This window comes from Natrix helvetica (assembly GCF_964273705.1).
Source record: "Natrix helvetica genome assembly, chromosome: 15".
Classification (NCBI taxonomy): Eukaryota; Metazoa; Chordata; class Lepidosauria; order Squamata; family Natricidae; genus Natrix; species Natrix helvetica.
In genome coordinates this window covers 1,259,770-1,272,961 of record NC_138565.1, presented here as the reverse complement: position 1 = coordinate 1,272,961, position 13,192 = coordinate 1,259,770, and the positions used below count along the sequence as shown (strand labels likewise).

At 53.3% G+C, this 13,192-nt stretch overlaps 2 protein-coding genes across 16 annotated transcripts in view; one reads left to right on the top strand and one right to left on the bottom strand.

The window, feature by feature from the left end:
- GRIN1 (glutamate ionotropic receptor NMDA type subunit 1) overlaps positions 1-13,192 on the bottom strand; it is a 60,862-nt gene that overhangs the window by 35,398 nt on the left and 12,272 nt on the right. For 3 of the 15 annotated variants that reach the window (XM_081967403.1, XM_081967396.1, XM_081967404.1), the window contains 16 exons: positions 12,674-12,795; positions 12,132-12,306; positions 11,814-11,958; positions 11,500-11,583; positions 11,067-11,202; positions 10,559-10,686; positions 9,416-9,580; positions 8,735-8,853; positions 8,186-8,298; positions 7,822-7,970; positions 7,356-7,513; positions 6,843-7,004; positions 6,138-6,247; positions 4,783-4,928; positions 2,498-2,563; positions 1,876-1,986 (listed from right to left, as the gene is read on the bottom strand). In XM_081967403.1, coding sequence (XP_081823529.1) covers positions 1,876-1,986; positions 2,498-2,563; positions 4,783-4,928; positions 6,138-6,247; positions 6,843-7,004; positions 7,356-7,513; positions 7,822-7,970; positions 8,186-8,298; positions 8,735-8,853; positions 9,416-9,580; positions 10,559-10,686; positions 11,067-11,202; positions 11,500-11,583; positions 11,814-11,958; positions 12,132-12,306; positions 12,674-12,795 — 2,089 coding nt within the window. The other 12 variants (XM_081967410.1, XM_081967409.1, XM_081967402.1 and 9 more) reach the window with 8 other exon arrangements.
- The window catches only part of LOC309399524 (cholesterol 7-desaturase nvd-like), a 28,830-nt gene continuing 21,963 nt past the window's right edge, over positions 6,326-13,192 (top strand). The window contains exons 1-2 of the mRNA XM_081967423.1: positions 6,326-6,569; positions 10,014-10,106. The gene's annotated coding sequence lies outside the window, so the exon portion shown is untranslated. The remainder of the gene's footprint in view (positions 6,570-10,013; positions 10,107-13,192) is intronic.

The window sequence follows — 13,192 nt, the reverse complement described above, 5'->3', positions numbered from 1 at the left end:
TTTCCTTCTCTCTCTCTCTCTCTCTCTCTTTTTTTTTTTTAAAAAAGGGGGGCTGCTTTTGAAGCTGGTTTTGGTTGGGGAGGAATATGGCTCCTTGCCCGGAGCATCAATTTAGCTCATGTCCTGGGACGTACCTGCCCATAGATGGTGAGGGAGAAGTGGCCAGAAAACCTTCTGCTCGGGGCTGAGGGCTTCCCTGAGAGCTTTGCGGAGCCTGGGGAAGGGGGCCTTTGAAAGTAGCCGGAGCCCCTAGCGACTGCTCTGAGGGTGGGCGCTGAACCTTTCCCTCTTGGGAAGCAAGGCCAGCCTCTTGGCCCCGCTCATCCAGGGGGAGCACCGATTCCTTCAGAGCTTCCCGTCAGGATGTCTTGGACAGAGGTAACTTTGGGATAGAAGTCTCTATAGAGAGTCTCAGTCACCCATGGTCGTTCCAAAGGTGCTTTTTCAGGAGGCCACTGGACTTAACGGGAGAGTCAAGAAAGTCCAGTGGCCTCCTGAAAAAGCACCTTTGGGGTACTTTTGGGATCTGAATGTCCTTCCTCCTCTGCAGGTTTTCTTTTTTTCTATCGGTTCACGACTGAGCACAGCCCGGAACCTGCTCAGTCTGCAGGCAGGAGGGAAAGCGCTTCTCCTACCTTATCAGTGGGGTTGGGGGGTTACTGGGACTCCCCACTTTCCTGGTAGCTTCTTGCAGTTAAAGAAAAACATTCTTATGAGCTGTACCCTCCCTTCAAAGGAAATTTTACATAAAAATAAATATTTAAAAGTTTTATTTAAGCTCACTACAAGAAATAGCTTTGTGAGCCAGTTCCTGGTGTGGTGCTGCAGAGCAGAAAAGAGAATTTCCATTTCCTCCTTCCCAAACATTTCAACATGCAGTGGTACATGAGATCCAGTCCAGGGCATGCAGATGGGAGATGCCCTCCCTTGCTACATTTCTACATGCAACCCTGTGCCCCTGCCCCGCTTGGGGGGGGGGGGGGGGCTTGTTGAAAAGCAGAAAGCTGAGAGCAAGCGTTTCCATGACCCTCTCCTTTGGCAGGGTGTTTGGGTTGAAAACAGAGGGACATTTTTCTCATTGGGTTGGATTGCTAGGGTTTGGGGAAGATACACACCAACACAAAGCAACAACTTTTGCTTTCTAGAGCTCTACCACTCCAAAGAATTATTGATTGCCAGCTTGCACAGCTCAGTCCGGAGTGTTACAAGCCTCTTATTCACACAAAAAGTAAATTAAAATAATTTCTTTTTTTAAAAAATGTCCTCTTTCTTTTGAAAAACACAAACAGAAGTTCAAGTAGAGAATACAATGAACATGTGGCTCAGCGTGAAGTGAGACATTGCCCAGATTTAGGGAAGGGAAGAATTTGGAGGGAGGGGGACTGTGAGTGCAGGAGGGGTCGGTAGCCGCTTTTAAGCATATAGGGACAAACAGGGACGCTCAGAAAACAGTGGGGGAGGGGGGAGCTGATTTTTGTTGGTATCAGTAAAGTGAGCAAAACTTAAACCACAATTCTAAACAGAACAAAAGAAAAGAATCCAAAATAAATAAATAAGTAAACTAGAACAAGGAACTCATTGCAGTTATCTCTAAACTCTTCACAGGACACTACAAAGCATTCAGAACCTCCTTGGCCCTCTTCGGCTTTGAAACCTGCCAAGGGACACGGGACTGACTCACTGACTGACTGACTCATTGACTGACCGACCGACCAACTGACTCTGGACGGACATGAGGCTATGGTAGGTCACACGGGTAGCTTCGGGGATGGGTGTGTGGTAGTTGATGGGATGGTAGAAGAAGAAAGAGAGAGAGAAAGTGAGAAAAAAAGAAAGAGGGCACAATTGTTTGTTTGTTTTTGTTCTTCCTCTTACCGTGTCCTTGGATGACCTACGTCTCTTGAAGCTGGAGGCCAGGGTAGAGGTGATGGACCTAAATGTGGCTTTCTTTTTAGGGTCTGGTTCTGCTCTACCACTTTTTCTATCCTAAAATGAATATGTATATAAGCGATTAGATCTCCATTGGGCGGCTTGGACTTCTATACCTAGACGAACATAGTCCCATGTCACGCTCCTGGATAGATCTTTTGTCTGTCTTCTATGGCCAAGACAACGCCTAGCATCTCCTGATGGCTCTCCATCCATCCTCCATACACCTGGCCCTGGCACTTGGTGGCTCGGGAATTACGCCAGGGCTGATCGGTCTGAAGGTCTCCTTCGGAACTAGGTTGAGATGATGTGGAAAGGATCCCCTTAGGACGGGCACGGGCATGGGGGCGGGCGGGGGGAAAGGAGGGCAGAGCCAGCAGCTGGATTTCCGCTGCATTTTATACACTCCAGAGGCCTTGGCTTCTCCACTGGCCTCCCCAGGAGGAATATGGACTGGGCAACATGATAGGGAAACATCTCACTCCCTGCCCCTTCCTTCCTTCCTTCCTTCCTTCCTGTCTGTCACGGCTGGTCTAACTAGAGAGAGAGGTGAGACACTTTCACCTACCACTAAATAAAAATGCTCAGGGCCTTTTCTGAAGGTGAATCCTACGGCCACAAGAGAGAGAGAGGACTGCATTGGAAGAGAAGGTCATTGTATGTTAAAAAAAAAAGTATTCCAAAAACTTCAGTGATGCTTGGCGTAAAACGTGAACTGTTTTTTTTTTTTTCAACGTAAAAGAAAATTTAAAAACCAAAAGAAGAAAACAACAAAAATCTCTTGAAATTAAAACTCAAACAAGGAAAAGAAAAGGGAATAAGCAAAGCATTACAATTCTGAATGATATTTAAGGATGCCAGGAACTAAAAGAAACAGAATGAAGAGGGGGAAAAAAAAAAAGACAGCTGTTGGGTGGTAGGCAGTCAGACCTGGTCGACACCGTGGGGAGCTTGTTTTTCTTGTGGGGCAGGGTGAGGGGGGCAGCCCAGCCGATCCGAATTCTTCCCATTCTTTTTCTCTTTAACCCCTTTGGGAGAGGAAAAAGGTGAAACCAGGTGTGGTTCTACCAGCCCGTGAACGGGGTGACCAAAAATGTATCCCACTGGTGCATGGAGCATGCGTGGGAGATACATTTCCTCCTCCTTTCCAGTTATTCTCCATGACTCCGACGCGCATGCACAGAAAAAGAAAACCTAGCAAGAGGAGGGGGAGGGGAGGGGAGGGGGTTTCAATTTGGGTTTTCTTTTCTTTTCTTTTTTTTTTTGCCTTCCCATGGCATTGCCAAAAATAGCCATGGCAAAACTGCGATTTTTTTCCCCAGGTAGCAAAATAAAACCAAACCAAAAAAAAAAAGTTATAGATATTTTTGCTTTTTTGTATTTTTTTTTTCTTGAAGAAAGAAATCTTTCCACTTGCCTACCTTCTAGCAATGTACCAGATACTAGTGGTCTGAGGAATCCTCCTGTGAAAAAGTCTTACATTGTCAAACGGATCTCTTAGCATCGTTCTCTGTTTATTTATCACCCCTGGGGTGGCATGCTTGAGTGACCGCCCCACAGATTCGTTTTCTCCCCCCCCCCTCCCCATGGCCCAGGGCAGGACTTTTTTCTAGAAAGTTGGCAAGTGAAAAATGGCAGTGACTAATGTGCTTTTGTTCTGGGTTAAACCCCTTCTGCAGGGCTGCGGGGCGGGGCAGGGAGGTAAGGACTCCTGTGCGGCTCATGGAACATTGTGTGCGTGGGCGGCTTCCCATTAGCCGGCTCGGCTTGCCTTATTCTGGCATCCCCTCACCCTCCCATCCCGTCCCATCCCGAGCCCCGAATGGGCTTCAGCAGCCCCAGGTGCCGCTACAGGTGGGAATGGGCCTGCCGGACTCCCTTCGCTTTCCCTCCTCTGCACAAGGGGCTTCTTTTGGCTGCCTGGCAAAGAAAAGGCTATTACTCTGACATCTCTGGGAAAGGAGAGGAGGGGGGGGCTGTGGACACAACATTTGTCAGGAAAGGCATGGCACACCAGCGGCTAGTGGATGCCCTCGTCTGGGATGCTGAAGGTGGCTGCTGGCACCCTCCCTCGGCAACAGGCATTCTGATTGGGTGGCCAAAACTTAGGCGGCATTGGCATGAAGAGGAGGGCAAGCGGGGTCTGGCAGATTCTGGCTTATGTCCTGTACAGACCGGGGGCTGGGGGGGAAGGAATGCCAGTAACAGGAGCCGCTGACCGGATCCCGTTTGCTGGGATGTGAAAGAAGTGAGCGTGTTTGTTCGAAAGGTTTCCTTTAGGGGCTAAATGGTGAGAATTGGGGGTAGGTGAGTGGAGATTTCCATCACTTCTACTCTCCTCTTCTGACAGCGGGGGATGCTAAAGGGACATTGGGTGGAACGAGGGCCGTGGGTTGTGTGAACAGCTTTAGCCATGGAACTGTGCACTGGATCGCCTAAGAAGGCCTCCTTCCTGGAAGGGCTCCCCTGATGCCTTCTTTCCTAGCATTGGACTCCTGAATGGGCAGAACAGAAACCGGAGGGGGTGGGAGGAGGGAGGGCCCCGCCGGCAAGGGCAGCAGCTGGGCCACAGCCAGGGAAAAGGAGGCTGGCCTGTCCAACCTCTGGATTTGCAGAGTGCCCCGCTGGCCTCCCCAGAAGGCAGGAGATGGGCTTGGGGGGGGCATGTGCGTAACACCCCCCTCCCTCCCCTCCCCCCCCCCCATGGAACTGCTGCCTCTGTCAGTGGCAAGCGGGAAGGGAGGCCGCTGGGCATCCCCCATAGCACGGTAGTCACTGATTGGGTGAAGTAATGGGAAACAAAAAAAACCGCACCTGTTTTGGAGGAGTTGCTCTAAAAACGGTCTGTCCTACCTGCAGATTTTTCCGCCACACATTAACTGCCGCGAACGCCAGTTGCATCTGTTTCCTCCGGGCGTCTTTATGCCTTTTGTATGCTATTTCTATGAATATTAAAAATATCCCGGCCACAATACCTCCAGCCACCAGCATGAATACACCTGAAACAAGCAGGAAGGTTAACGCCAAGGAGACACCCGGACGGAGGCTGCAGGGCTTTCTCCCGCGGCCCTTTGAAAGCGCAGAATCCTCCCTGCCATCCGCTTGGAGGCTTCCCTGGGAGGACGGCTGGCCTTTGCCAGGTTTCCAGAGCTGCGGTGCCAGCCGAGGATTCCTGCCGTTGCCTCCGGCTGGGCCGCTCTTCTGAGTGGCAGGGGGATAGGAGGGGAGCATCCCCGGCAACCTTTCCCCAAGTCCAAAAGGGGTTGGGTCTTCAGGGGTTTTCTTCCCTGGCTGAGGCCTTTGGGCATGCCCAGCTCCTCACTGGCATAGAGGCAAACTGTGCCCTATAATATATGTGGGCATAGGCTGGCTCATTTATTTATTGCTGCCGTGTTTACGCAGCATATACTGGAGGTGGTGAGCTGCATGCAACGAAATTTCATTTCGATATATGCCGACTAGTGTAAGGTTTAAATTGACGATCAAGCTACTGTAAACTCAAGAAACCGTTTGCTCCCTGACGAGCGGCATTAGAGCCAAGCCAGATTTTATCCCATAGCTCCATGGCTCAGCTGGGGATATTCTAGCCGCCTCTTGGCTCCAGCCGAGGGCTGCAGCTTCCAGGCTGCCAAGAGCTGTAGATGGTCTCAGCCGGGCAATCTTGGTAGCTGAGCATGCTCCCATTGTGGCCCTCGGCCGGACTGCACCCTCTGTACCGTTTTTCCACATGGCAGACGGCACGGCCAGCCTGATGTCCGAATCTGGCTCTTGGAACTGAAGGGCGACTGGAGGGAAGTGTGGGCTCGCTTCCTTTTCCCCAGGGACCAAACTCGGCCCAGTTCCACCAGGGGGCCTTTGCCCCCCTCCCCTTCCCCAGGGGTCTGCCTCACCTCCACGGCCACCCTGTACATACAACTCTGCCAGTGGAAAACCTTGTGGTTACGCTCACTCATTTGTTAAGACTGCTTTTGAACTGATAGGACTTCAATTGCGCGAATCCAATCCAACTGGTTGGTTTTTCAGGCCGATCCAGAAAAAGGTTAATTCACTACAACCTTCATTAGGACCTTCTGTGATAGACAGCTTACGTGTCGCTAAAGTCAAACGTGCATCGAGTTGGAAGACATGAAGGAGAACTCTTTTGAAAAGTTTGGGGAAAGGCCAAAGGAAAATTAGGAGATGGCGAAGCTAGGAAGTGGCCACCTTACCTGCCATGTTTTCGAAGGTGAGTGTTGCCGGAGCATTGCTGCGGGAATCACACTCCTGATATCTCACCCAAGTCTTGTCAAGCTCTTCCATGAAGCCGTTCTCGTGGAGGCTGGAAGCAGAAGAAGGGGGCACGGATAATTCCATGGGGAAGGAAGCTGATCCTGCTGAAACTGTTGGGCTTCCTTCTGTGCCCCAGTATAACCTGAGCTAAGCTTTCCAATGGGGAGAGGTTTAAACTGCGCCCCGTACTCTTCCCCCTTACCTTCCAGGAAGGATTCCCCCACCCACCCAAGAGTTCCCCCAGGGTGTTTTTATAGGATGACTGACAATTCTTCCGTGTTTCTTGTATCAGGATGGATTGACTTATTCCAGCCAGTGGCCACCTAGTCAACAGAATCAGGCTGGAAGGAGGCAGCGGCTGAGGGATTGCAGTGAGTGAAGCAAGGAAATACAGAAACCCTACTCCCTACTGCCATCTAGCCATCGCCTGGATGTTTGCACTCGTCTGAGTGAGCATCCTTAGGGAATAGCTCAGAGCGGGCTTGGGGCTCCGAACCAGAAATTCACCAGTTGCTGAACTCTCAAGGAGCGTACCTTTGAAATCTAGTGTTTTGAGAGGCATCCTGGCCTTCGATCCCACCCGCCCCCCTTCCCAAAGCCCTCCCCCCTCTCCCCTGCCCCCCCCCCCCCAACAGAGTACAGACTTCAGGATGGCCAGGGAGACATTCTGCTTCCAGGGACTGTCTTTGCGCATGCCGATGCCGAAGCCGGAGCGGAAGAAAAGCTCTCCTGTAGTCACCAGGTCACACTTCTGCGAGGCTTCAAATTCTAGCACAGCCGAGTCCCAGATGAAGGCGTGGAGCTTGCTGTGGTGGGGATGGAAGGAGGCCCGTGAAGTAAATGGAGAAGAGGTTGAAAGGAGGCGAAGGAACTGGGCTGCCTCATGGAGAAACTCAGCTAGTCGCCCGCTGCCTCTCCTGCGGTCAGATCACCCCAAAGCAGCGGTGGGCTTAAGCTGTCTGCAGAGAGAGCTTCTGTGCTTGGGCTACTTCCTTCAGCCGGGGAGTGGCTGGAGCTCTTTTCCTACTCTAAAGGCAGCTGGGCTGGAAGAGTCAGAAGGCCCTGAGTGCTATGCGGACCCATCGTTGACTCCAGGAAAGAGTCCCGAGAGGAGAGAGGCCATGGGAGAGACAGGAGCGCTCTAGGCAAACACTTACTTGTCCCGAACAGCTTGGATGGCTTCGGCAGCACTTTCGTAATTGTGTTTCTCCATGTGCCGGTACATAGTGCTTAGCTCCACCTGCCTCCGGAAATAAATGTCCACCGAGCTCTGCTTCACGGTGGCGTAGATGAACTTATCCGAAGGGTTTCGCAACTGGGAAACAAGAGCAGGAAGATTTTACCTTCTTGGCTTCCTCCCCTCTTCCTCCCCCCCCCCCCCCCGCTTTACCCTCCATCAAGTCTGAACCAGGGCCGTATTGGGTGGTCTTCCTCCCGGAGCCTTCCTCACTGACAATTCTTGCTTTTTGTTCCTCTTATAGTGATCGTTAGAAACACACCCTCTTTTCCTGGAACCTCTTTTTGGTTCTATACACTGAAATATTTGAGTGGCGTCTCCTGAGCCACAGGTGGGCACCTGCTGAGCTGAGTGTCTGTCTGGGGGCGGTTTGCTGTTCTCGTTACCCGAGGATCGTTGATGCCCGTGATTCGTTCCTCCGGTCTGTCTAACACCAGGAAAGCAGCCAGGTTGGCAGTGTAGGAGGCCACGATAATCATGGCGAAACCAGCCCACACCATGCCAAGGATCCGAGCTGAGAAACTTCTTGGGGCACCTGATGGAGTCGAGAGAGTAAAGAAAAAAAAAGGGAATCTGTTGAGGTTGGAGAGGGAGGGAGGGACGGAAAGTTTTCCCTGCGTTTGACATGGAACTTCATGACCCAAAAGGAAAAAAGGAAAAGAAGAGATCCTTCCACCCACGCCCCCTCTCTCCTCCCTCTGATGGCACAAAGCCCCAGCCCTTTCCCTCCCCAGGTCCTCTGAGCCTCACCTTCTCCGATGCCAGAATTCAGAAGGACTCCCCAGGAAAACCACATGGCCGATGAAAGCGTCAGGGCGTCCTCTTCCTCTTCTTCACTGTTCACTTTGAATCGGCCGAAGGGACTGCAAAAGAGCAAGCGACACCCCTTGGCTGAGTCCTACCCCATCTAGCCACTAGGGCCACGGAGGTGCCTGTCCGTGCAAGAGCAGCTTCATCCCACTGCCTAAAAGCCTGAGGATCACCAAACAGAAACAGGCCTTTAGACCTTCCAAATGGGAAGAAAACTTCCAGGGTTTGAGCGGAATGAAAGCTTCAGGATGGCCACGCCCTTCCCGCCAACTGGATGGGGCATAAACCATGCCAAGGAAGCCTACCCTGAGACAGTGAAGTGGCTGCTTAGCGAGTGGATGGCGATGGCCTGTGGATTTTCCATCTTCAGCAACATCCTGGATCCCGGCATCTCCATTTGCAGAGGCTTTTCACGGCCAGCCCCCACCCACCCACGGCCACACGCACCCACGCACCGTGTCTCCCTCCCCATTCTGAGGATTCAGGTACCTGAAACGGTCCAGCAGGTATAACATCACAGCCACCACATGCACCGACAGCCCCACCAGGAGCCATAGGGTGCTCTGGAACGGCTGCATGAACGAATCCAGGGTGCTGCGGGGAATTTCCTGCAACACAGAAGGAGATCAGGGCTGGAAGAAGCCTGCAACGAGTGGACCGTCTCCAGCCAGAATCGGGAGATCTGCTGAAAACAGGCTGGGCCTAGACCAGTTTCCCATCACTGCCACTCCAGGGCTGCTGGGAAATCCTCAGGCAGGGCAGGAAAGCGGAAACTCCTACCCCGCCACTCTTGTCCCTTCACAGAGCAAGAGGAATTCAGGGATGGGCTGCCCCCAAACATGGAGGGTCCATTCAAGAGCCGTGGTAGCCACGCAGTGGTTAGCATGCAGTACTGCAGGCTATTTCTGCTGCCTGCCAGCTGCCTGCAGTTGGGCAGTTCGAGTCTCACCGGCTCAAGGTTGACTCAGCCTTCCGAGGTTGGAAAAATGAGGACCCAGAATGTTGGGGGCAAGAGGCTGGCTCTGTAAACCGCTTAGAGAGGGCTGTAAACCAGTGGTTGACCCTTGGCCCAGGCCCTTTTCCTCCATCTTTCCCTCCTTAGCTGAGGGCCTGGAATTTGCTCTTCATATTCTTGGCTACCCTTTTGCCCTGTCGGTATTCGTGCCTTACCTTCTTGACGAGGATGGTCAGTCCTTGGTACTTAAAAGGCTTGGAAAACTCAATGTACTGAGCCCGCTCGTTGTTAATGGTTAACGGTGCCACGATCATGTCAGCCTGGCCACTCAGCAGCTCCCCCATCATCCCATTCCACTCCTTCTTGTTGCTGTTATTCACCTGCAATTAGAGACCCGCCCAGGGTCATCCCACTGTACAGGCCTCTCCGAAAAGAGCCTCTTCGGTGAATGCCTGAGCTGTTCCCTCGGGAGGTGAGTCTAGCCATGAACTGTTTAGGAAGTCCGAGCAGAGAAGGGAAGGGAGGTGCATAGTTACTATGGCTCCTAGTGAGCCTTAAGCGTGATTGATCCGTGGAGTCCTGCGCGCTCCCTGAGGTTGTTGTCTCTTGCAGACATCCTGGTCAGGAAACTCCTGCAAGCCAACATCCGAGCTCAGAGGGCACCCAAGACTCCGCAGATCAACCCAGCGCTTTAAATATTCCCTTCTGCAGGTCGAAATCCTGGGATCTCTTGGTCTTTGCTTAGTCAGGGGGGAACGTATGCAGCTGACACCCCTTCCCTCCATTTCTTTTCTGAACTTTCTTTTCTTTCAGGCCAGTTGCTCCAGCCGCCAGCTGCACGTTAAGCGGGATCTCAAGTCAAGGCCTCTTTGGGGAATGCCTGCTGCATCGCCTTTTCCAAGCCAGGTAAGTTAATACCTGCGTGCCAGGAATACCTGCCTAGTTCACTTAGCTGCCTCCACATCCTACCTGGAGTCTACAGGGCTTTACAATGCCTCACCTCCGTGCCAGCTCTTGATATCAACCCCTGTCTGCTCCTCTGCCTTGCTATGGGCTCTTAATCCACTTGTTCTGGAAGCCGGCCTTTCTTTGGGCTTAAACCACGTCATTTAGCCCTGACCCTCCCTCTAAACTGAAACTAGGCAGCTGTTTCTGAACTTGATTGAATGCTGACAGGTTCCAACCTCCAGGTGTTGACATAGGGTGGTTGGGCGGGCACGATGACTTACTATCCCCTTTTTTGGGATGGAAAGAAAAATAAGCAAGAGTTATGAATTCGAAGCAAATTGAGGACTACTGCCCACTGCAACTATTTTGGCTCAGCTCCATTTAGGCGGAGAGGAAGGCAGTATTCTTACCCGTTCTTGTGTGCCAAATTTACCGTCACCCACTAGATGAACTTCGTAGGTAAAATTCATCGTCTTCGCAAGCTTGATGAGTAAGTCGATGCAGAAGCCGTAACAACATAACATTACGCTGGGGCGCCCTGTGTTGCAGGGAGGAAAGGCAGGAAGGAAAAGATGGACCCTGAAGATCCGACTCCGGGGCCCATGTGCACTAGGGAGCTTTCAGGAGAGCTGCTTCCGGCTTCCTTTTGTGGGGCGGCTAAGAAAAAGGTGGGAATGAGGGCAGGGAAATGTTGGGAGGATCTAGGCTCCTCGGACATATTTACACGACAGCCCTGTAAATACTTTGCATGTTGGTCTAAAGCTCTGCCATTGCCCTACTCTTCGTTCCAAAGAAAACTGAAATAGCTATCCGAAATAAGTGGAAGCTGCAGTCCTTCCCCTAGGAGTGGAGGGTCTTTTTTTGAGAGGGGTGGGTGGGATTCAGCTGGGGCTTTAGCTTCTGGGCCGAGGGATTCACCTGGCAAGGTCTCATTGGGCCCCGTACAGAGCACCTGCTGCACCAGTCCCCCCGTGCTGTTCAGCAACGGCTTGCACTTCCCGTCGGCCAGGGTGGGCTTCACGTAGACAAACGGCTCCTGGTGGATTGTGACTATCTGTGGAAAGAGAGGCCGGAAAGCCTTGTGGCCTTGGAGGAGCCCCTGACTACAGTCTCCTCGGGAGGAGGAAGGTTCAGCAGGGAAGGCGGCAGCCACAGCGAGCCCCCTCCCCATCCCACCATCCCCCCCACCCGGCCGACTCCCAGGGACAGCCCTCGGCTGCTCTCCCTGCCTTTCTCCCTCTCTGGTGGGCCCGGCAGGGCAGCTCCTCTGGAAGCCGGCTTTGATTCTCCTCTTGGGAGTGAGGCCACAGACCTTCCCCCCACTGAGGCCAACTGGGCATTGCCACCCTACCTTTAGTTTCGTGGACATCTCGTAGCCCTGCGGCGTTTCTGTCTCCCCTCCCGGCCAGACGATCTTTCGGTCATTGGGCAGAAACTGTGAAGGGGCAGTTCAGGCACGACGGTTACAAACTGCTCCGGCAAGGCAGGGATGGGCAGAGGCTGCTGCAGCCGCTAACGATGGCCGGGCAGGACGTGGGGGGACGGCATGCGTTTAGGCTGACGTTTATGCTCTGGAAATCCACGGGAGGCCCAGATCCCAGGGCCTTCCTTCCCAGAGCTGAAAGGAAGGGACAGGGAGGTCAAAGAAATGGGCTGTAGACGTACGTGGCTTCCGTTGTAGACTCCGACCTGCACCAGTTTGTTGTTCTGGAGATTCATGACACTGTAGTTGGCGTATTTTCTGTCCCCGTCTTCGTTAAACTCCACCCGGCCAGTCACGCCTTCGGCATATTTGGTCTGCATCAGCACCCTAAGAGAAGTTGCCTCCGTTAGGCTTGGCAGCCTGCCTTCTGGCCCCTTCGCCTCTCGGGATGTATTCTGGGCGGTCTTGGGCAGATAGGTGAGTGCTTGGAACAGGCCCCGCGACGCAGCTGGACCTCCCTCTCTCCTCCCGGAGTTTCTGAAGGGCGGGCCCCCCACTACCTTTTGAAGAGGGGCCCCGTCTTCCAGATGTTTGTGTTCCCCACACAGCCCCGGGGAGGGTCAGTGATGTTCTCTTTCTCAAACAAGTCGTGCACCGCCTGGGCCACCACAGCTACGGCGTCTCTGATGTGAGCTGATTCGTTCTTCCCGTTCATGAGCTGCAAGCCAATCAGTCCTGGAAGGGTCGAAGAGAAGAGACTCAGGAGACCCCCGCAGGGGAGCTCCGTTGCCGCTGGCCTCTGGGGCCTCTGAGCCTCTTACCCCACCCCGAATCTGCTTGTCTGAGCGGGAATGCCTTTGAGCTCGGAGGCTCTGCGCCTGGCCTAGCTGGATGTCCTTCCCGCATGACATGATAAACAGGGGGAGATGAATCTCTCCATTCTGCCCACACTGGGCGGGGCATGGCTGCAGTTTGCCCCGTTCCTGCTGACCCTCCCCCATCTTGTCAATTCTCTCCTCCGCCAACCCAGAAGAGACAGGTCAGCAGGCGGCCGAGAGGAAGCTGCGTGGCTTGAGAGGATGGTCAGGAGCAGGACAGGTACCTTCTGGTGCATTGCGCAAGGCGTTGCCCGAGATCTCCCTTTCTCCCACCAGCCATACGTAACCCGGACCAGTCATGTTTTCTTTGGCTGCTGCCATATACACGGTGGTGGCATCGTCCTCGCTGGAAGAGAAGAGAGATGGCACTGGCAAGGAACCTCTTGCCCTTCCTTAGTGCTCCCCTCCATGGGCGCTTCTGCCAAGGGAAGCCCCTGTGGGGACCCCAGGGAGAGGGGGAAGCTCCCGGAGGCTTCTCCAGTGCAGGCTGGGGCAGTCTATTGGTCTGCCTTGGGCCCACTTCGGGAGGGAGGGAGGCCTTAGGAAAGAATGCTCTCACAGACATATCTGACTGAAGGGGCCAATTATTGGGTGGTTGGTGATCCCAGGGAGGGAGAAGATCAGGGCCAAATGGCAAGTAGGCTAGGGAAATTGTCCCTTTTGGGGAGAGGGCAGCCAAGGCTCCTCAAAGTCCTGCTTTCTCTTTCCGGAGTTGGGGAAGGGTGGGAGACTGCCGCAAGGAC